Genomic DNA, 16,768 nt, shown 5'->3' with positions numbered 1-16,768 from the left:
ACCATATTGAGTCGATATATGGAGTATATAAAAGAGGATGTGTGGGCGGTGGTGGTAAAATTGTTAAATATGTGACTTCACTGGATGATGAGATGGATTTTTGGGCTGTTATCAGGAACTTCAGTGGAATGTTTTTTTTGGGGGTGGAAGTCGGGCAGAGGAGGATTTGAACACACCCTTTCCCACGCTACCTGTTATTCATTGATCTGTTTTCTCTAGTCCCCAAAAAATACAATTGAAATTACTGAAAAATAACCCAGGGTAATCCTGTCATGCCTTTGTAACCAAATGCTTTGCACATTTGTCTTCACCGTGGCTTTCTTGAGGGTATGATACCATCTGTTCTCTTACAGATATTATTGCAGTCTTTGTCACTTTTTCTTCATTACCTTTTAGACTTATTCACTTAAGCGTGTACTAATTCATCAAAATCTCCATTAATTTGTCCCATCTTGTCTCTTGCTCCAGGCCAGGCCACAGACCACGGCTGTCTGCTGCTTTTTTATAGAATAATGACAATGATATGTAATGTAATACTTGTATAGTGAGTCATTTTCTTTTCTTACTTTTTTTTGAGGCTGTGTGTGTTTAAGTCATCTCCCTTTCACACATGCAGTCTATTCCTGAAATGTTCAGTAACATTTCCTGCGTGGGGTCATGTGTGAGTAAGAGCAGGGATTGATATTCATGAAAATCTGCACCTAGGCTTTTTCCCCTCAAGACTGAGGAACATTTTACAGTAATATTGTAGGGGTGAGCCATGGATGTATTATCAGATCTGGACATCAGACCCCAATATGGCGCCAATTAAGTCCAAGGAAAAGTGCTTGCCTGATATATACGCCAAAAAAGTTTCCAGCCACAGGGTTTACTTCCGGGATTAGCAGCCTGCTGACTTTTCATTGTGATGAATCAGATTTTTAAATAGCTTCCTTCTGCTCAAGGAAAGTTTCACACATATAAAACCTCCATGAATCAAAAATAATAGTAAGAGACATAATTTAACTTGTTTTCAGTTCAAGGTCTCCTGTCAACAGTTTTATAGATGACTAAACAGTGTTGGTCTATGGGGAAAATGCTTTTTGAGCTGCAGGTGACTTTTTTTGCAGCAACACAGCAAGTTGCCACAAAAATTGGAAGCAAGGCTGAGCAGTGTATCTGGGGGCTTGGGACAAGCACGTAAAAAGGTTATGTCTGGTCCATCTGACGTCACCTGGAGTAAGCAAACCAATCACAAGACTCAGCTGATGACGTTTATGAATCTGCACTTGTTTTCTGTTGAGCATTATTGAAGGTGATGTGACAATTAGCAAGCGATACAGAATCATTGGCACCCTACAAAAACAGCTCGTTGCCCGCCATGTTCTTCAGAATAATAAGAAACATCTCCCAACCTTGCCCTGTCTTCTTCCTTTGTTGAGTTGTTATGGTGGTTTCAGTCATAAGTGACTCATTACCATCATCTGCAGTATTGTACCTCACCCCATCTATTCTGACATCGGCATGGCATGTGTAGGAAGGTGCAAATGTTCCTGAATGTAGGGCAGGGAGTAGCAAAAATCAGTAGTAGTGCCTGAAAGTAGTATCCCAGTAATTTACCAGGAACTATGTGTGGAAGAGGCTTTAGTCTGTGTGTTGAGATAGAGTGTGTTGCACAACATATTGTTACTGTTTTACCTTTTCTGTCATAACTCTTAAATTTTTTTATCTTCCTACTCCAGCTGGGAGGCTTTAGTTATGATGTGTGATGGTCTATTATTTTGACATCAGCTCCATAACTCCACATCCTCCTCCTGTGTTTTTGTTCCCACAGTGGATTTCTACAGCGGGAAACGGCACTTTGTTAGCACAACAGTCTAATTGGTGCAGTCACCTAACCTTTCCAGGACCCGTCTTCCCCACCAAACACAGCAGGTGGCAGGCTCATGCGCTAATTGTACTCCTGTCCTTGCCCCGTTGTGGAGGCGACAGCAACTTCAAAAGCGATCACGTCACAGAGGTCGTCCCCCCCTGCCTACTGTGGTGTATTGGGGCTGCGTGCTGCCAGACCACCTACTATGGTCAAGATCCTCTGGTCCCATGAGACAGTGCACTTCAAATAGTCGTGAGGAGTGGAGAGAAAGTGTTAGAGATGCCCTGTGGAGGAAAGCAGTGATAAAAGGAAAGAGGGAGGGGCAGGAGTCTTTGAACACCAGTGAAGGGAGGGTGATAAGGGCCCTCAGCAGGCCTCTGGTTCTAAAAACCAGTCAATTCAGCAAGTTAATTTTCCTCAAAAGTTAATGACTGGAAATCATTTTGCTTAAGGGGGGCTGTTATCCAGGAACTCACTATTTCCTGTCGTGTTGGAGACCTCAGACTCAGTGTTGAACTGTTAAAGTATTAATCCTGAGAATGTTTATGTAATCAAACCTCGTTATGATACTGTTTATGGCTGTCATTTTTCCAGCAGTAGGGCTTCAATGGTATAGATACTGCAGTTAACTGTCTGTATAGAAGTTTTCTAGGTGGGACTTGGATTGCACAAAGTATTCACAGGAAACAATTAATGTTTGCAATCCAGCAATTCTAGATGTCATTTTTATCTCATTGATATTAGCCTCGGTATTTATTTTTCACTTTCCGACAGCCATATTGGTGCTATATTAAAGGGACAGTCCACCCCAAATCAAATTATTTTTTTTATTTTTTTCTCTTACTTCTAGTGCTAATTATCAGTTTAGATTTATTTGGTGTGAGTTGTCAAGTGTTGGGGATATTGGTTGTTAAGATGTCTGCCTTCTTGCGAATTTAATGGAACTAGATGGCACTCGGCTTGTGGTGCTCAATGTGTCAAAAAACACAGTTGAAAAACTCAACATCAGTGTCTCTTTCGAAGAAATCATGACCCAGTCACTCAAGATAATCCACAGACCACATGTATTTTTCGTGCTGCCACAAACACAGCCTCTTAAACACAACCACAAAGCCACTGTGTTCATCTTATGCACCTGGATTAGCATCTACGAGCCTCTGCATTTTCCCTTAATCTTAAGGTCATCTCCCAAGTGTCTTGTCGACACACAAAAACACAAAAGGCCCATCAGAATCAATAGCTGATTATCAGGCAACAGCACACAGCGCTCCTAATCAATTTCAATTCCCCCTGTTCAGGAGCTCACATATGAATTCCAGGATGTCCTTTTTCTTGCTTATGATTACTAAGATGTGACTCGTGGTCCATTATTGGATCCCTGGAATAAGTTATTAGTGATTTGTGTGACCTCTGACTCCAGTTGTCTTCTCTAATGGCAGCTCTGTCACATCAGCGGAGGTCACCTGTCAATGGAGTGGGGAACAGTGGCTTTCTAATGTGCACATTAACAATTCACAGTCTTAGGGACATGCCTTATTGCTTTGACTTTGCTGCTCGCGTCATGCTCATTTCCATTACACTCTACTAACTCTTGTTTTGTTTTCTTGTGGAGTTATCTTGATTTTGATCTGGAGTTGTGTTGACGTGCAGAAGCTCAGATTTAGACAGGAACTAGATTAGTAAGTCCTTCACTGGAGTCATGTCGACAGGCTATGTCAAATATAAATGCATGATCCAGGCAGTGTGAGCAACATGAAGAGAATGACTTGCTTGCAATAGTTTTATCCTGCCAGCTGGCATATAAAATGTATATAACAGTAACTTATAATATATGTACATGGTCCAGAATAAGTATGTCAGACAGTTCTTTTCCTGGGAGACAAAGGATGTGAAACTAAAATACAAATGACGCACACATGCTGTTGAACAGCAGCAGCCGTTTCATCAACCGTACTATTCCCCTCATTCATCCTCCTACCCAACATTCAAACTAAGAGCTACACTAACCTTGTGTTAACAAAAGCAAAGCATATGTAGGATGTGATGGATCATGGCTGAAGCTACTCTTTACTTTGTGATCGTATTCTCAGAGAAAATAAAGGATTACATTATTGACTGTTGAAGTAAAGCTCCACTTAATGACCTTGAAATGTAGAGAGCTACTTCCACCACACAATTGCACAAGTCATTAAATAAAAGTATATTTGAATGCAGAGCTCCATTGCCTTGTAACATACAGGAAGAGCTCTTTGATCTCTGCACACCCACTATGATTCGTTCCACCGTTTGACAGGCTTGTTGTGCCGCCAGATGAACAGCAAAAACACACTTACACACACACACACACACACACACACACACACATGCATGTATATACAAACTAAATCAGCGCCTTAATCTCCCCAGAAGGGAGCTGCCCTCCTAACAGGAAGAGGAGTGTCAGTGATAACCTCGGGCACAGGAAGTGACTTCATTGGATGTGGCCTATTTGTGAGAATTATAGTCCTGAAGCTACACTGATTTTTGTCAGACACTGTACAATGTAAAGGTAGAAAGTCTGGATTAAGTGGGATTGGATGAATTTTAAGTAATCCGATTGGGGAATAGCCTCTGAGCTATACCTTGGTAGGTAGGTCTGCTAGAGGAATTTGGCTCAGGGTGTATTTGTGTATCAGTGTTTATGTGGCCATATTTGTGTTTGTTCACTCCGGTGTGCATTTGCTTTGTTTGTGATCCTGCGATATGGTTGCCCAACTTTATTTAGACGGTATGGCCTCTGCTCCCTCTTGACATCATCCGAGACAGCAAAACTGTTGTGCCTCTGCCTCCTCTCTTTCAGCCAGTGCTCTCTGACTTTTTCACATTTTCCCTTTTGGCAGTCTCCTCTGTATTTGTTTATTTATTTTTCAAAGCCAAAGTGGTTTATCGTGAGACAAGGTTAGCTGCATTTGTTTGAGGATTCAATGAAATGCATTTTGGATTTAGTATTCCTATGCATCTCTTGGTGGTTTCTTTCACCCAAATTGTTCTCTTTGAGTCGTGTCTCTTCTGTTTTGACTGATGTTAGTGGAGGAATAAAGGCAGCCATTTTGCCTGGCTTAATTTTGGCAAAGGTACTGCAGTATCAATTGAGTCCAAACTGACAGAAAAGATAAATGCACACTTTGATCTATGCAGTGTAGTGTTGTCATGACACTGGAATTTCTATCTTCAATACCAACCACACAGCATTGATTGCATAAAATTTTAGATTTGTATTAAAAGATAAACATAACATCACAACTACTTTTCTTTTCTCTGCTAGTAGCAAAGACCAGCACAATGGCTGTAGTAAATATTAACAATAATTGAAATTAATTAATTCAAATAAAAATGAATGATATTCTTCTTGAGGAAATGCCAGTGTTCAAAAGCCTTTGAGATTGTCTCACACTCCGAAGGCAATAAAATGCAAACAAAAGCTAAACAAAACCATGCAATTTTATTTTGTCTTTTTTTCCTCATGTAATTTTATATATTTTCAAGTAACATATGAGTCAAATAAAATCAAATCCGGGTAATTACTGTTTTTATAGAGTGAACGAGACAATGTGTGTGTGTGTGTGTGTGTGTGTGTGTGTGTGTGTTTCAAATGTGTGTTTCAAATATTTAGAACCAACATGTATCAACAAATTGGCATTTTTGAAAACTCTAATGCAGAGTTTCACTTTTAAACTGTAGAGCTTTCTGTCTATCAGACCGTCATCAGAGCATCCATGAATTAACATTAGACAGGCAGGTGAAAGTAACCAATTCCATTCTAATCATTTACAGTTTGCAACACACCTGTGCACAACCCTGGTGGCAGAAGCTCCACCTATTGGGAAGTAAAACATTGCGTGAATCTAAGTGTGCTGGAGTGTTATTTATTTGTTGGTAGGGCTGCAACTAACGATTATTTTCATTGTCGATTAATCTGTCGATTATTTCTTCGATTAGTCGACTAATCATTTTATCAAAAAATGTGTTAAAATGTTGAAAAATGTTGCTCTGTCTCTCCCAAACCCCAAAATTATATCATCTAATGTCACGCCAGAGGGTTTTAGTTCACCATCATGGGAGAGTGTGTAAAGCTGCCAATATTTGAATGTAAGAAGCTGCAATAAGATAGTTTTTTGGGGTACTTTTATAGTACTTTTCTATGAAAAATGACTCAAACCGATTAGTCAACTGCTAACATAGTCACTGATTATTTAAATAGTCGATTAGTCATCGATTAGTCAACTAATCGTTGCAGCCCTATTTGTTAGTAGATGAATAAAATGCTGAGCTTTAAAAGCACTGTGCCATATTATCACCTCATTAAGTAGAATGTTAGCAAACAGTTGCCAGTTTACACACCCAGCAGATAAGTAGCAACATTAGCCAGTTACTTGCTGTGACTGGAAATGAGGTTGGTGAGTAAAAGTGACAATAGTAAAGTCGCTGACCAGAAAGATAGACAAAAAGAACAAGGCTGTAATTGGTAACTTTTATAAAAATAACTTTTTGTGACATTTACTGAAACTCGCTCTATCCATATAGTAGTAGGTGAGACAGATATTCTGTGAAAACAATCATGTTCCTCTACTTCTTTGTAGTGCTTCTAATGGCTTTTGCTAGAATGTACTGCGGCTGAAGGAAAACAACCAATCAGAGCCGAGGAGTTTCTTAACGTAGCCTGTCAATCACTGTTCACAAAGTTTAGTCAAAATGTCACTGCACTGCTCATTTCTTGCCTCAGATGTTTTCAGAAACATATTTAAGTGTACTGTTTAGCTGTAAAATGAGAACACTGCTCTGGCTGCTGGACAATGCTTGGTTTTGGCTTGACTTTTTTCAAAATGACAGCCAGGTTGCAAACTTTCTCATTCTACAGCTGAACAGTACCTTAAAATATGTTTCTGAAAACGTTTGATGCAAGAAATAACAGAATCTTGATTCATATTTGATCAGCGCTGACTAGTTTGACAATTTAACTGCAGTTCACAAGCAGTGACTGACATGATTGACAGCTCTGTTAGAGACTCCTCAGCTCTGATTGGTTGTTTTCCATCAGACGAGGTGGATACTATATTCTAGATTTTTTTTTCACAGACAATCTGTCTCATGTACTACTGTGTGGGTGCAGTGACAGTTTCATCAGATATGACAAAAAGTTATTTTTATAAAAGTTCACAACTACAGCTTTAAAGGTTTATGTAAAAAGCACCTCTTTGTCAGATTTGAAGGCCAAGAAGGCTGATTGAGTCACAGCAACGCTGACGCAAAATCTCGCCCCTGCAGACAGAAAAGTAGAGCAACCAAAGCCGAGATGGAGAGGACAGATTTTTGACTCAGTTGACCTGTACCTAATGTTACACTATGATGTTTGAAAAAATGTCCCTTCACTTTGTGTTATCCTGATTTTACATTGCATAAATCTTTCCAATTAAATGCCTTGACCTTTTCTTTCCCCCCCTTCCATCTCCCAGCTTTGATCCTCACAGGGAGTTACAGGCAGATCTACCTAAAAAAAAAAATCTCATACTGGAGCCTCTCTTTGTCTTTTATTTTCTTCTCTCTTTGCCTCTGTCCTCTTTCTGTTCTCGATCCCTTACACTCTTCCTTTTCTTGTGTTTTCTAGATTGCTCTGGTGACTTATTGTTTAATAATTAATTCATGCTCCCTTTCCTCCTCTTGGTGTGAGTGATCCTCCTCAGTTCTTGTTGTCCCTGCCTCTCTCTTCTCAATCAAGCAACTTTTCTCTCCTCTCGTCTTTGTGCCTGAGGGATTGGAAGCGTTACGTTCTTACCCCTGTAATGGTCCTAATCCGCTTAGTTTAGTAATGTAGCCCAACATTAACCCACACGTCTCCAGACTTTAGCTCCATATGTGTGTGTGATTGCATTCTTATTAAGTGCCTGTTTTTGTGAATTACAGTCTTAGGAGTTGCTAGCACAAACTTTAAGTATCCAAACACTCGGTAAGCCGGAATTGTTAAACATGTTTAACAGAAAGGTTGTTTCATCTCTTTTTTCCCCTATAATTTCATCATCCACTCATTGTTGAATTAGTTACGCTTGTCAAATGTGCCAATTCCCACCAGTTAATTCCACATCTTTCACTGGAAAGCCCTCAAATAGTATATATTTGTCGGCATACATCAAAAATGCTGTTTAAGGCCCTGGAGTATGTACATATTTTTAATTAGCTAAGCACACTTCAAAGTGTTTCTCTTATGAATATGCAAAGTTTCATTGTATCTTTTCTTTTTTCTCACTCGACAGCCATCTGTCTGCGTGTCTTTGATGCGCACCACATGTCTACCCTGCTGTTCAAAATGCCAGCACACACTCGTGCAGAAAGAGTCACACAAACACTTCCACACGCAGGTTTAATATATGGAATGAATTTTAATTTAATACTTGCATCTTTTTAGCATGGCCCTGTAGACCACCGCCTTTCCAAACATGTTATTCATGGACTCATTTAAAGCCTTTAGCCTTTGTTCTATAGTAGGAATCGCAGCGCTCGCATAATGCGGTCCTCTGCAAGCTGATGGTATTCAAATTATAGAATCTGAACTGTAACAGGCTTCAGTAGTTTGGTGGTTCTTGGAGTTGAAATTTAAATAAGAGTTGTCGAGGGAAAAGGTGTTGCATATTGATTAAAATGCATGAATACTGTTCTCTGTGTAGAAGATTATATCTGCCCTGTCCTGACCCCACAGTCCTAAACTTTCTCTTTTTTTGTATTCTTTTAACCAAACAGCCATGTTTTCATCACCTCTGAGCTAGACAGGTAGAAAGTTCCACTAGCAGAGCTCTGTTCATTTGGCCCTCTGCCCTCCCTTTATTTCTTTTTACCTTTCCAGACTTCATTTTTCTTTTTATTCCGCTGTTTCTATCAGCTTGCAACGTGCTCAATTTCTCTCTTAGTATATTTTAGCCACTCTTCCTTTGAATGCTAATCCTTATTTTACTATTAAATTCCATGTAAAGTTCTTACTTTTCTCCACAACTCTTCTCTCCCTACCATGTTCTCTGCCCACACAGGCCTCAGGAAGTGGGTGTGTAGTGTGTCGAGTTAGTTTAGGGGGGAGAGGGAGAGAGGGAGAGAGGTAGAGAGAGGAGGGGAAAGGGAGGATACTGATCAAAATAATAAACAGCTGTGTGAAAGAGTGGGGTGAGTGGCCAGAGAGAGCAACAGAGGAAGAGGAGAGAAGGATGAGGACACCAGTCTGGGTGTTTGTGTGACCCCCGAGGGAACGAAAACCCAAAGAAAAATCGTAACTTTGTAAGAAGTTTCCTCGTCCCAGGGTGGGGAGAACGAACAGGATGACAAACAGATCAGCCTCTCCTCCTTCTGAAGAGGCAAAGAGAAGATAATCAGCACAACCTCGACTCTAAGAGGCCGGCGCGTCAGACTCCCTACCCAGGAGTGAGACGCTGATTCTTGAGGCAGCTCCCTGCGAACACGTGGCTCCAGAAAAAGAAGAAGGCATTCTTTGACTAAGTGGCCCAGTCATGGCAATGATTAGGAGGGTGTGATAGAGCGAGACCAGACCGGGGCTGGAGACCCGAGGGGCGGGTAGTAAGGGAGACACTGAGGTGACTGTCTCTTTGAGCCCACTACCTTTTACTCAGGGGAACGAGCCAGCAAACCATGTGCCTCTTTGTGCTGCCGTCTCTCCTCTTGAAGGGTATACAGTTGTGTGACTGGCAGGAATAGAGTGCTTTTTATCAGAGTAATTGAGAGCAAATGCCCCAGCCCTGCCCTGGGTTGGACTGCCGGACATCGTGTAAACAGCTTCCTTCATGCCCAGAGGGGGAAGTGAAGGAACGGGAGCATAGCATAGTTGAAGGAGAGAGCCAGACCTGTCCCCGGCCATTCGGAGGTTCATATCAGCCGGGCCGTCCCTCAAGACACAAACCGTTATCTCTACTTTGCAGACCTCCACCCAAGATTTGTTGGATTTTCCTCCCAGTTTTAGTGCCCCACTACTGGCCAGAGGAACTCAGCTGTCAGCCTCCAGCCTCTACTTTGTCAAACCTCCAGTGGCACCAATCGTCCCGTTAATCCTAGTCCCACTTCTGAAGCATGACTGCAGGGTAGCTGTCATCCCCCTTCTCAGCTTGGCTGCCTTTCCCAAGAGGATGCTACGAACATGTGGCGGGATTGGGCATGCACACACACTGCCATGCATGCACAAGTGCTGCCAAGTGTGTGAAGTGTGTAAATCGCCTGTTTTGGGACTGCGACCCCAATTTGACCCTGTTGCGTTTGAATTTTTTACAAGAGCCGAGTTTCTCTGCAGTTGGATTAAAGTTTGTTCATACTCTGGATTTAGTATTGATCCAAACTCTGACCTTGAAGGCATCTGTTTTGACCATAACCACTGGAGGACTTACCTACTTGTGCCGACTCCTTGCCAACTTTCCACCTGTATGAAAGTAGAGAACATGTAGGCACTGGAGGGAGCGGGAGGAGTCCGTGCACAAGCTCCAATATGATTGGCTTGAACTTCAGCTTGCAGGAGCTGCTCAAAAAGCTTGAACAGGTATATATCTGCTGGTTTTATAGTGCATTTTTGATGACAGCTTGGTCTTGGGCTGAAAACCAATAAACCCCTTGCCCCTACCACTAAGCCTTATCCCTCTGTTTTGCAAGTTCAGGTATATACATGGGGTGTCTGGATTCATGTAAGGATAGAGAGGTAGGATGAGGTGTTAGGGCTGCTAGCCCTCCAAACCAAGGTTTTTCAGATGTACACTCTCAACTGAGTGTTATGAGAAATCATCAGCAAGATGGCTGCGTGCGCAACCAAAAAACCCTCATAAATGTATTTCTTTGTTAATGAAGATTTAAAAAATTCCAATAACCATCATGTTACCTTAGTTTAATGCCGTTTCAATGTATTAGGTCCTTCTCTTTATAACAATCATTACAAAAAAAGTCGATAGCAGTATACTGATGTCTCCGTAGCTGACTAGCTTGCTAGCTAATGTTAAATTGTTGTTGATTTGTGCAAGACAGTCCTGCATGTCGACATTTTTTCTATGTTGCATCAGTTCCCTTCTTTTAAGGCATATGACACCCAAAATTTAACTTAAGTCCAGCAGCAAACTTACTGCACTGCAGCATTCCTCTAATATCAGTGCAGACTGGCAGGGTAGGAGCACAGGTTGCTAACATTAGGATACAGATAAATGGTAAAAGTCATTGTAATATACCATTATTGCCAAAGTAGTATCTTTTTATGTAAATACCTTTGATGCAAGGTATGAAATTAACAAAATATTTTGGGGGCAATTTTGGCCCCCACAGTCTAAAAAATGGGGGCATTTTCAAAATGTTTGGGGGCCATCAAAAAATTGTAATTATGTTCTAACAATAAGCACATGAAAAGCAAAACCAACTAAGATAGTGTCTTCACTCTTCAGTAGAAACCACTATAAATGAAATAAATAATGGGTTACATAAAGTTATGGTTGCAAAATATCACTCAGATTTCCTATAATTCAACCAGTTTAAATGTGATGATTTAACCATTAATCTACTGATAGCAGTACTAATGTTTCACCACATTACAGTTACTTTTACTGTTAAAAAGGCCAAATTACTAGAAATTCCTTAGATGCAATCCTGGAAGTAAGTTAATTTAAAATTTAACATTCATTCAACCTTAATTTTTCATTAATTTGTCATTGTGTAGACACAGATCACCCAAGAAATGGTTAATTTATACTTATGGTACAGCAAAGCCCCCTCCCCTTCTCTGTCAGATTACTCTCATGTAATCAGTGCAATCTTGTTGATTATATCTGGAAAATGAGTTGTAGACGTGACGGTAAATTCATTTAATGAAAATAAAATGATACTTTAATGTCAGATTAACTGACACTGTTAAAAATATAAATACATAGAGTTGTTTCGAAAACTTGGGGGCAATTTTGGCCCCCGGAACATGGCTTTTGGGGGCATTCTTGGATAAATTGTGGGCCAAATGGCCCGTGGCCCTTGCTAATTTCTGACATTGCTTCGATGGCAATACTGATGACGCGAAGGGTTGTCCCATTTCAAAGATGAAGATTTCAGTTGCTGCCCCTTGGTCCTTGATTGAACTTTTGTATCGCAGTGGCTTTTAAATCCAGTCTTTTAAACACCATGAATACAAACACAGTCACCGTTCATTCTCCATCTCCCCTTGTGTTTGTAGTTGTGGACCTAATGTAGTCAGCTTTATGAGGTCTGAGCAGTCATTATTGCACTCATTAAAACGGAATAATCGGTTCTGGCCTGCTTTGCTAGTTATTAGAGAGCGCTACCATGTAGAGAGAGAATTAGTATAGAATGAGACCCAGAGCCTTGAATTAGACCTAATTTGTCAAAGCAAACCTTTGCAGTAATTGTGTCATTAAAGGCTAAAGACAAACGTGGCATTGCCCAGTAAGGGTCATTGTTGTTTGTCAATGGAAAATTGTTATTTGAGGCAAAATTATCATCAAAAGTGCAGTGTGTTTATGTTTATTTTGCTTTAGCCACAGCTTAACTGTGTATTTAATGCTTTTATCCTTCATAAAGCTTTAAGTAGTAGTTGTAGCTTTAGTTGCCGTGGGAAAATCTGTCACGTCCAATCTGCGCTTAAACCAGCCCACAGCAAATGAGTCTTTATCACTCATTACAGTGTGCATGAGACTCAGAACCCATTAACCTTTCTGATGCCTTTCAGCCCACACACTCGCATGCAGGTCAGAGTAGTGGTTTACTTGGTTCAGTAGCTGTCTGTCTATGTTACGTACTGTACAGTCTGTATGTGTGCTTTTGTGTATGTTTGTATATCTACTATGCTCACCCACTTCCTTAAATGCAGACATGTTTTCACTGTTTTCAGCAGCTTAAGAATTAGCCTAAAGCTAGAAGCTCACTTATCTGTGTGTGTGAGTCGGTGCATGTAGGTGTGTGGAAGCCAAAGAGCTGAATTTCAGATCCATTGCCAGGACTAAAAAACCTCATATTGAGTTAATTTCCATCAATACCCATAAATAAAACATGGAGTAGTGGCAAACAGAGGCTTTTTGTAGCTGATGCAGTGACCTGTGGCACACAAATGTTTTTTTATAGTGTGTGTGTGTGTGTGTGTGTGTGTGTGTGTTAAAGAGCATGAGACAGAAAGTGATCCATCACGACACTTAAGCACCCCAAGATACACACTGACATACATAAACCACTGGCTCAAAGTAGTCTTTCAGTGGGTGAAATCAAATTTAAAGGGAGCTTTGTAAATGAATATATGAGCCTCTGTATGCCCACACAGTCTGCACCTTCTGTCTAGTGTGTGTGTGTGTGTGTGTGTGTGTGTGTGTGTGTGTGTGTGTGTGTGTGTGTGTGTGTGTGTGTGTGTGTGTCTGTGCAGCCAGTGTTAACTTCCAGGGGAAGTAGAAGTGTTAAAGAAAAAGGAAGCACTTGGGAAATGACTTGAAACACAGCCAGCTGGCTAAGTGACAGAACGACTGTCTTTCACTCTTTCACTGTCTGTCCTTCTGTCTTTCTTTTTTTTCTGTCTTTCTCTTTGTCTCTCCCTCTCTCTCCCTCTCTCACACACACTTTCTTCTATGACCTTTAAGAGGCATTTGATTTGTGTCAAAAAGCCAGCGGGTGATTATCCTTGCAGATCACAGTGGAGGGATTTGCTCCAGCCTTTGTGAAATGGCTATTGGCATTCAGTAAATTGCAGCACTGTGCCGTAGCTGTGGTAATTGATAGTTGTTTCGTGTGTAGTCTACTTTTACTGGACTGTATTTTGTCCATTTTTTCAAGACGACAGTTTACTGAGGAGCTGACCTGAGGCCACCTCTTCACCTGCTGTACCAAATCTTGTAATGTGCGTCTAATATACATCCACTGTGTGTCTCCTATATGTTGTGCCATATCCTCAGCCCCTTTCTGGTGTGTGTGTTGGTGTGTGTATATATATCATAATGGGAGTTTCCATTAGGCTCAGGCAGTACCTACTTTTCCATACATTCATACCCTCCTGACATTTCACTGGGGTATATGACAGTGTTTGTGTTGAGCTGAGCTGTTGGTGATAGAAGTTATTGTAGCAAGTATGTCTTTGTCTATCTTACAATGCTGTTTTTCTAATATGCAATTAGCCTACTTAGAAAAGTCTTGCAGGGTTTAAATACTAAATACTTAAGGGCCACAGAATATTGAATAGCTATCAAATAAGAGCCTTTCTTCCTGAAGGGAGAGACCTATTGCCTTGGCAGATACTGACACATCAATGGGCTGAACGGAGATGGTGCGTTGAATAAAATCATTATCTGTATCAACAAGATACAAATCAAACAAGATCGTCTGTTCTTTGGACGGTACTGAAAATCTTACCTTTTAGGATTTCGAAATTCCGCGCTATGCTGTAATGCCTTGTCCAAGCCTAGTTTCCATTACTGTATTTTCCCATTATTGTATGTTATTACTATTACATTACTATCAATCAGTCAATTGATCAATAATTTATTTGTCACATGAATTCATACAAAGTACATACAAAGTTAAATTTGATCCTGTCTGTCACCTCCTTCAACTTGTGCATTGTAATTTATCCTTAATTGTTGGGTGCTGCCTTATAAATGTCCATGTTTCCAGACTGGCTGCAGTGCGCTTTAATGAAGTCCATGATAGTTCTGGTGATCCAGGGCTTCTGGTTGTGGAATTGTTTAAATGTACTTTTGGTGCAGTAGCTGCTATTGTTTTACAAATTAAATCCATCACAGACTCAGTGAGTTAATTGGTGTCATCAGTGACGTCTACGGTGGTGTTCTGGAACATTCTCCAGACCCTGATTGGCTTATTCTCTTTTGTCACTGGAGGCATCTATCATGGACTCAACAACATATCTTGGACTCAACAAGATGGCTTCATGGTCGCTACTCCCAAACACTAGCAGTGTTTCTCTACAGCTCCCTCTGATGGCTTATAGCAGCAATCCAAAGCAGGAACTGGACAGCACCTCACATTCTAACTGTCACGCCAGTCCTTATTAACCATAAGCACACTCCTCCTCTCCTTCTGTTGCAAGAGTCCTCTGAGTCTCCTGGTTGAATGGCACTGTCCAGGATTTAGCCAAGTTTTGTTCAAACAAAGAATATTTCAGTTCCTGATATACTGTTGGAACCTGATGTGGGCAAAGAGGTCGTCCAGTTTATTTTCCAATGCCTGCACAATGGCCAGCAGGATGCATGAAACCATTTGTGACGTGTGCTATCTGGCTGGTGATGAGCAGTCACTTTTTCCAGGCACACGGAGTGCACTGTATCTAATATACAGACATTTTAACTTAGAATAATTGTGCTTCATTTACACATTTGTGAAAGCTGAGAACAGTCTTTTGAATTAGAGTTAATAACCTCTTTTAGTAATTGTTAATTTGTTTTAATATCACAGAGACTACAGGAAAATAGTGCAGCAACATTAATTTCAGTTTCCTAGATAAGGCAGTTTTACAGTAATTGTAAAACGAAGAAGTTGATTACATACAGTAATTTCCAATCTGCAATGCAACAATGCAAAGGATATACAACAAGCAACAACTGCAGGCACTGAAGATGGGTCATTTCACACACAATGACCAGCATATTTTTTTTATTACCACACTCTTGTAGGCTATAGGTCTCATTACACTTCTCTTATCTGCGCTCATTTTGTCCCATTTGCAAGTCTGTCTCTATGCTGCAGGCAGTGTTACACTCATCCATACGGTATTGGAGTCTTTCCTTTATCTGCAGTTCAAATGGGTTGAACTGAGGGGAGTCCCACCAGAGAGAGAGGAGAAAATGGAGCAGTTTTACACATCTAAAAATAAAACATTTGACAGGATCCTCTGCTTGCGTCATCCCCTCTTGTGGTTCCACCCTCACACACAAACACACACATACCCTTTGAGATGTGGTTGTGTAATAGAGCTGCCTCGTTAAGGACGCTCACACAAACGTACATGTGGAAAAATCGCACTTTGTCACAATAATGAATATAGTGGCCTCTCACAGCCACACACGCATAATCACAGTATTTTGGAATAGCACTGCAATATATTAGTATTGCATACTGTAACCCAGCATTAAATTACAGCAAAGCTTGCTTTGGTGTAGTCCCTGGTACAACCTAATGCAGAATTAGTATGGAGGCAGATGTTGCCTAGGGACTTGCTTCTGGTTGGGGTGGGCCTTGGAAGTCATTGAAAGGGGAGAAGTTAAAATCTTTTTAGTCAAAGAGTCAAAAAGTACCTCGAGGGCATTTCATGAAAATATAAACTTCTCTGCCCTCTGGAAATGTTGTGTGCAGTACGCTGTGAACCCCCTCAAGACAAGCGACAAAATCCAACTTTATTTTCGCTTCATGAATAACCAGCTGTGACAGCCTACAAGACTTTGACGTCCAGTTTTGGGTGATTTTGTTAAGACCTTGCTCTACTGCTGCCCACTCTGCATTTGCTGAAACAGAAGTGGTCACTTGTAACAATACTGCCTTGTCTTTGTTTTTGCAGGACATCCAGGCTGAGATCGATGCCCACAATGACATCTACAAGAGTGTGGACGGGAACAAGTCGAAGATGGTCAAGGCACTGGGCAGCTCAGAGGAAGCTGTGTTCCTTCAACACAGACTGGATGACATGAACCAACGCTGGAGCGACCTGAAGGCCAAATCGGCCAACATCAGGTCAGTAAAACTTTATCCAGTACATGCAAAGAGAAATGTTTGTTTCCTCCAGTGTTTATGGTCACGCAGCCAAGATTGCAGTTTTAAGCTCTCAACTCTGAAGAGACAAAACATGTTGGTCTCTGCCTCAGTTTACCATCTGAATCAACCAGTGAATTGCATGTTGCAAAAGTGAGTTCCTAAGTGTAAATC

General features: G+C 40.9%; 1 protein-coding gene across 17 annotated transcripts in view; it reads left to right on the top strand.

The window, feature by feature from the left end:
• The window catches only part of utrn (utrophin), a 242,980-nt gene that overhangs the window by 119,941 nt on the left and 106,271 nt on the right, over positions 1-16,768 (top strand). For all 17 annotated transcript variants that reach the window (XM_049591027.1, XM_049591013.1, XM_049591017.1 and 14 more), the window contains one exon: positions 16,404-16,576. In XM_049591027.1, coding sequence (XP_049446984.1) covers positions 16,404-16,576 — 173 coding nt within the window. The remainder of the gene's footprint in view (positions 1-16,403; positions 16,577-16,768) is intronic.

This window comes from Epinephelus fuscoguttatus, linkage group LG11 (genome assembly GCF_011397635.1).
Source record: "Epinephelus fuscoguttatus linkage group LG11, E.fuscoguttatus.final_Chr_v1".
Lineage (NCBI taxonomy): Eukaryota > Metazoa > Chordata > Actinopteri > Perciformes > Serranidae > Epinephelus > Epinephelus fuscoguttatus.
The sequence above is the reverse complement of the archived record's forward strand: the minus strand, read 5'-3'. Positions and strand labels throughout refer to the sequence as shown.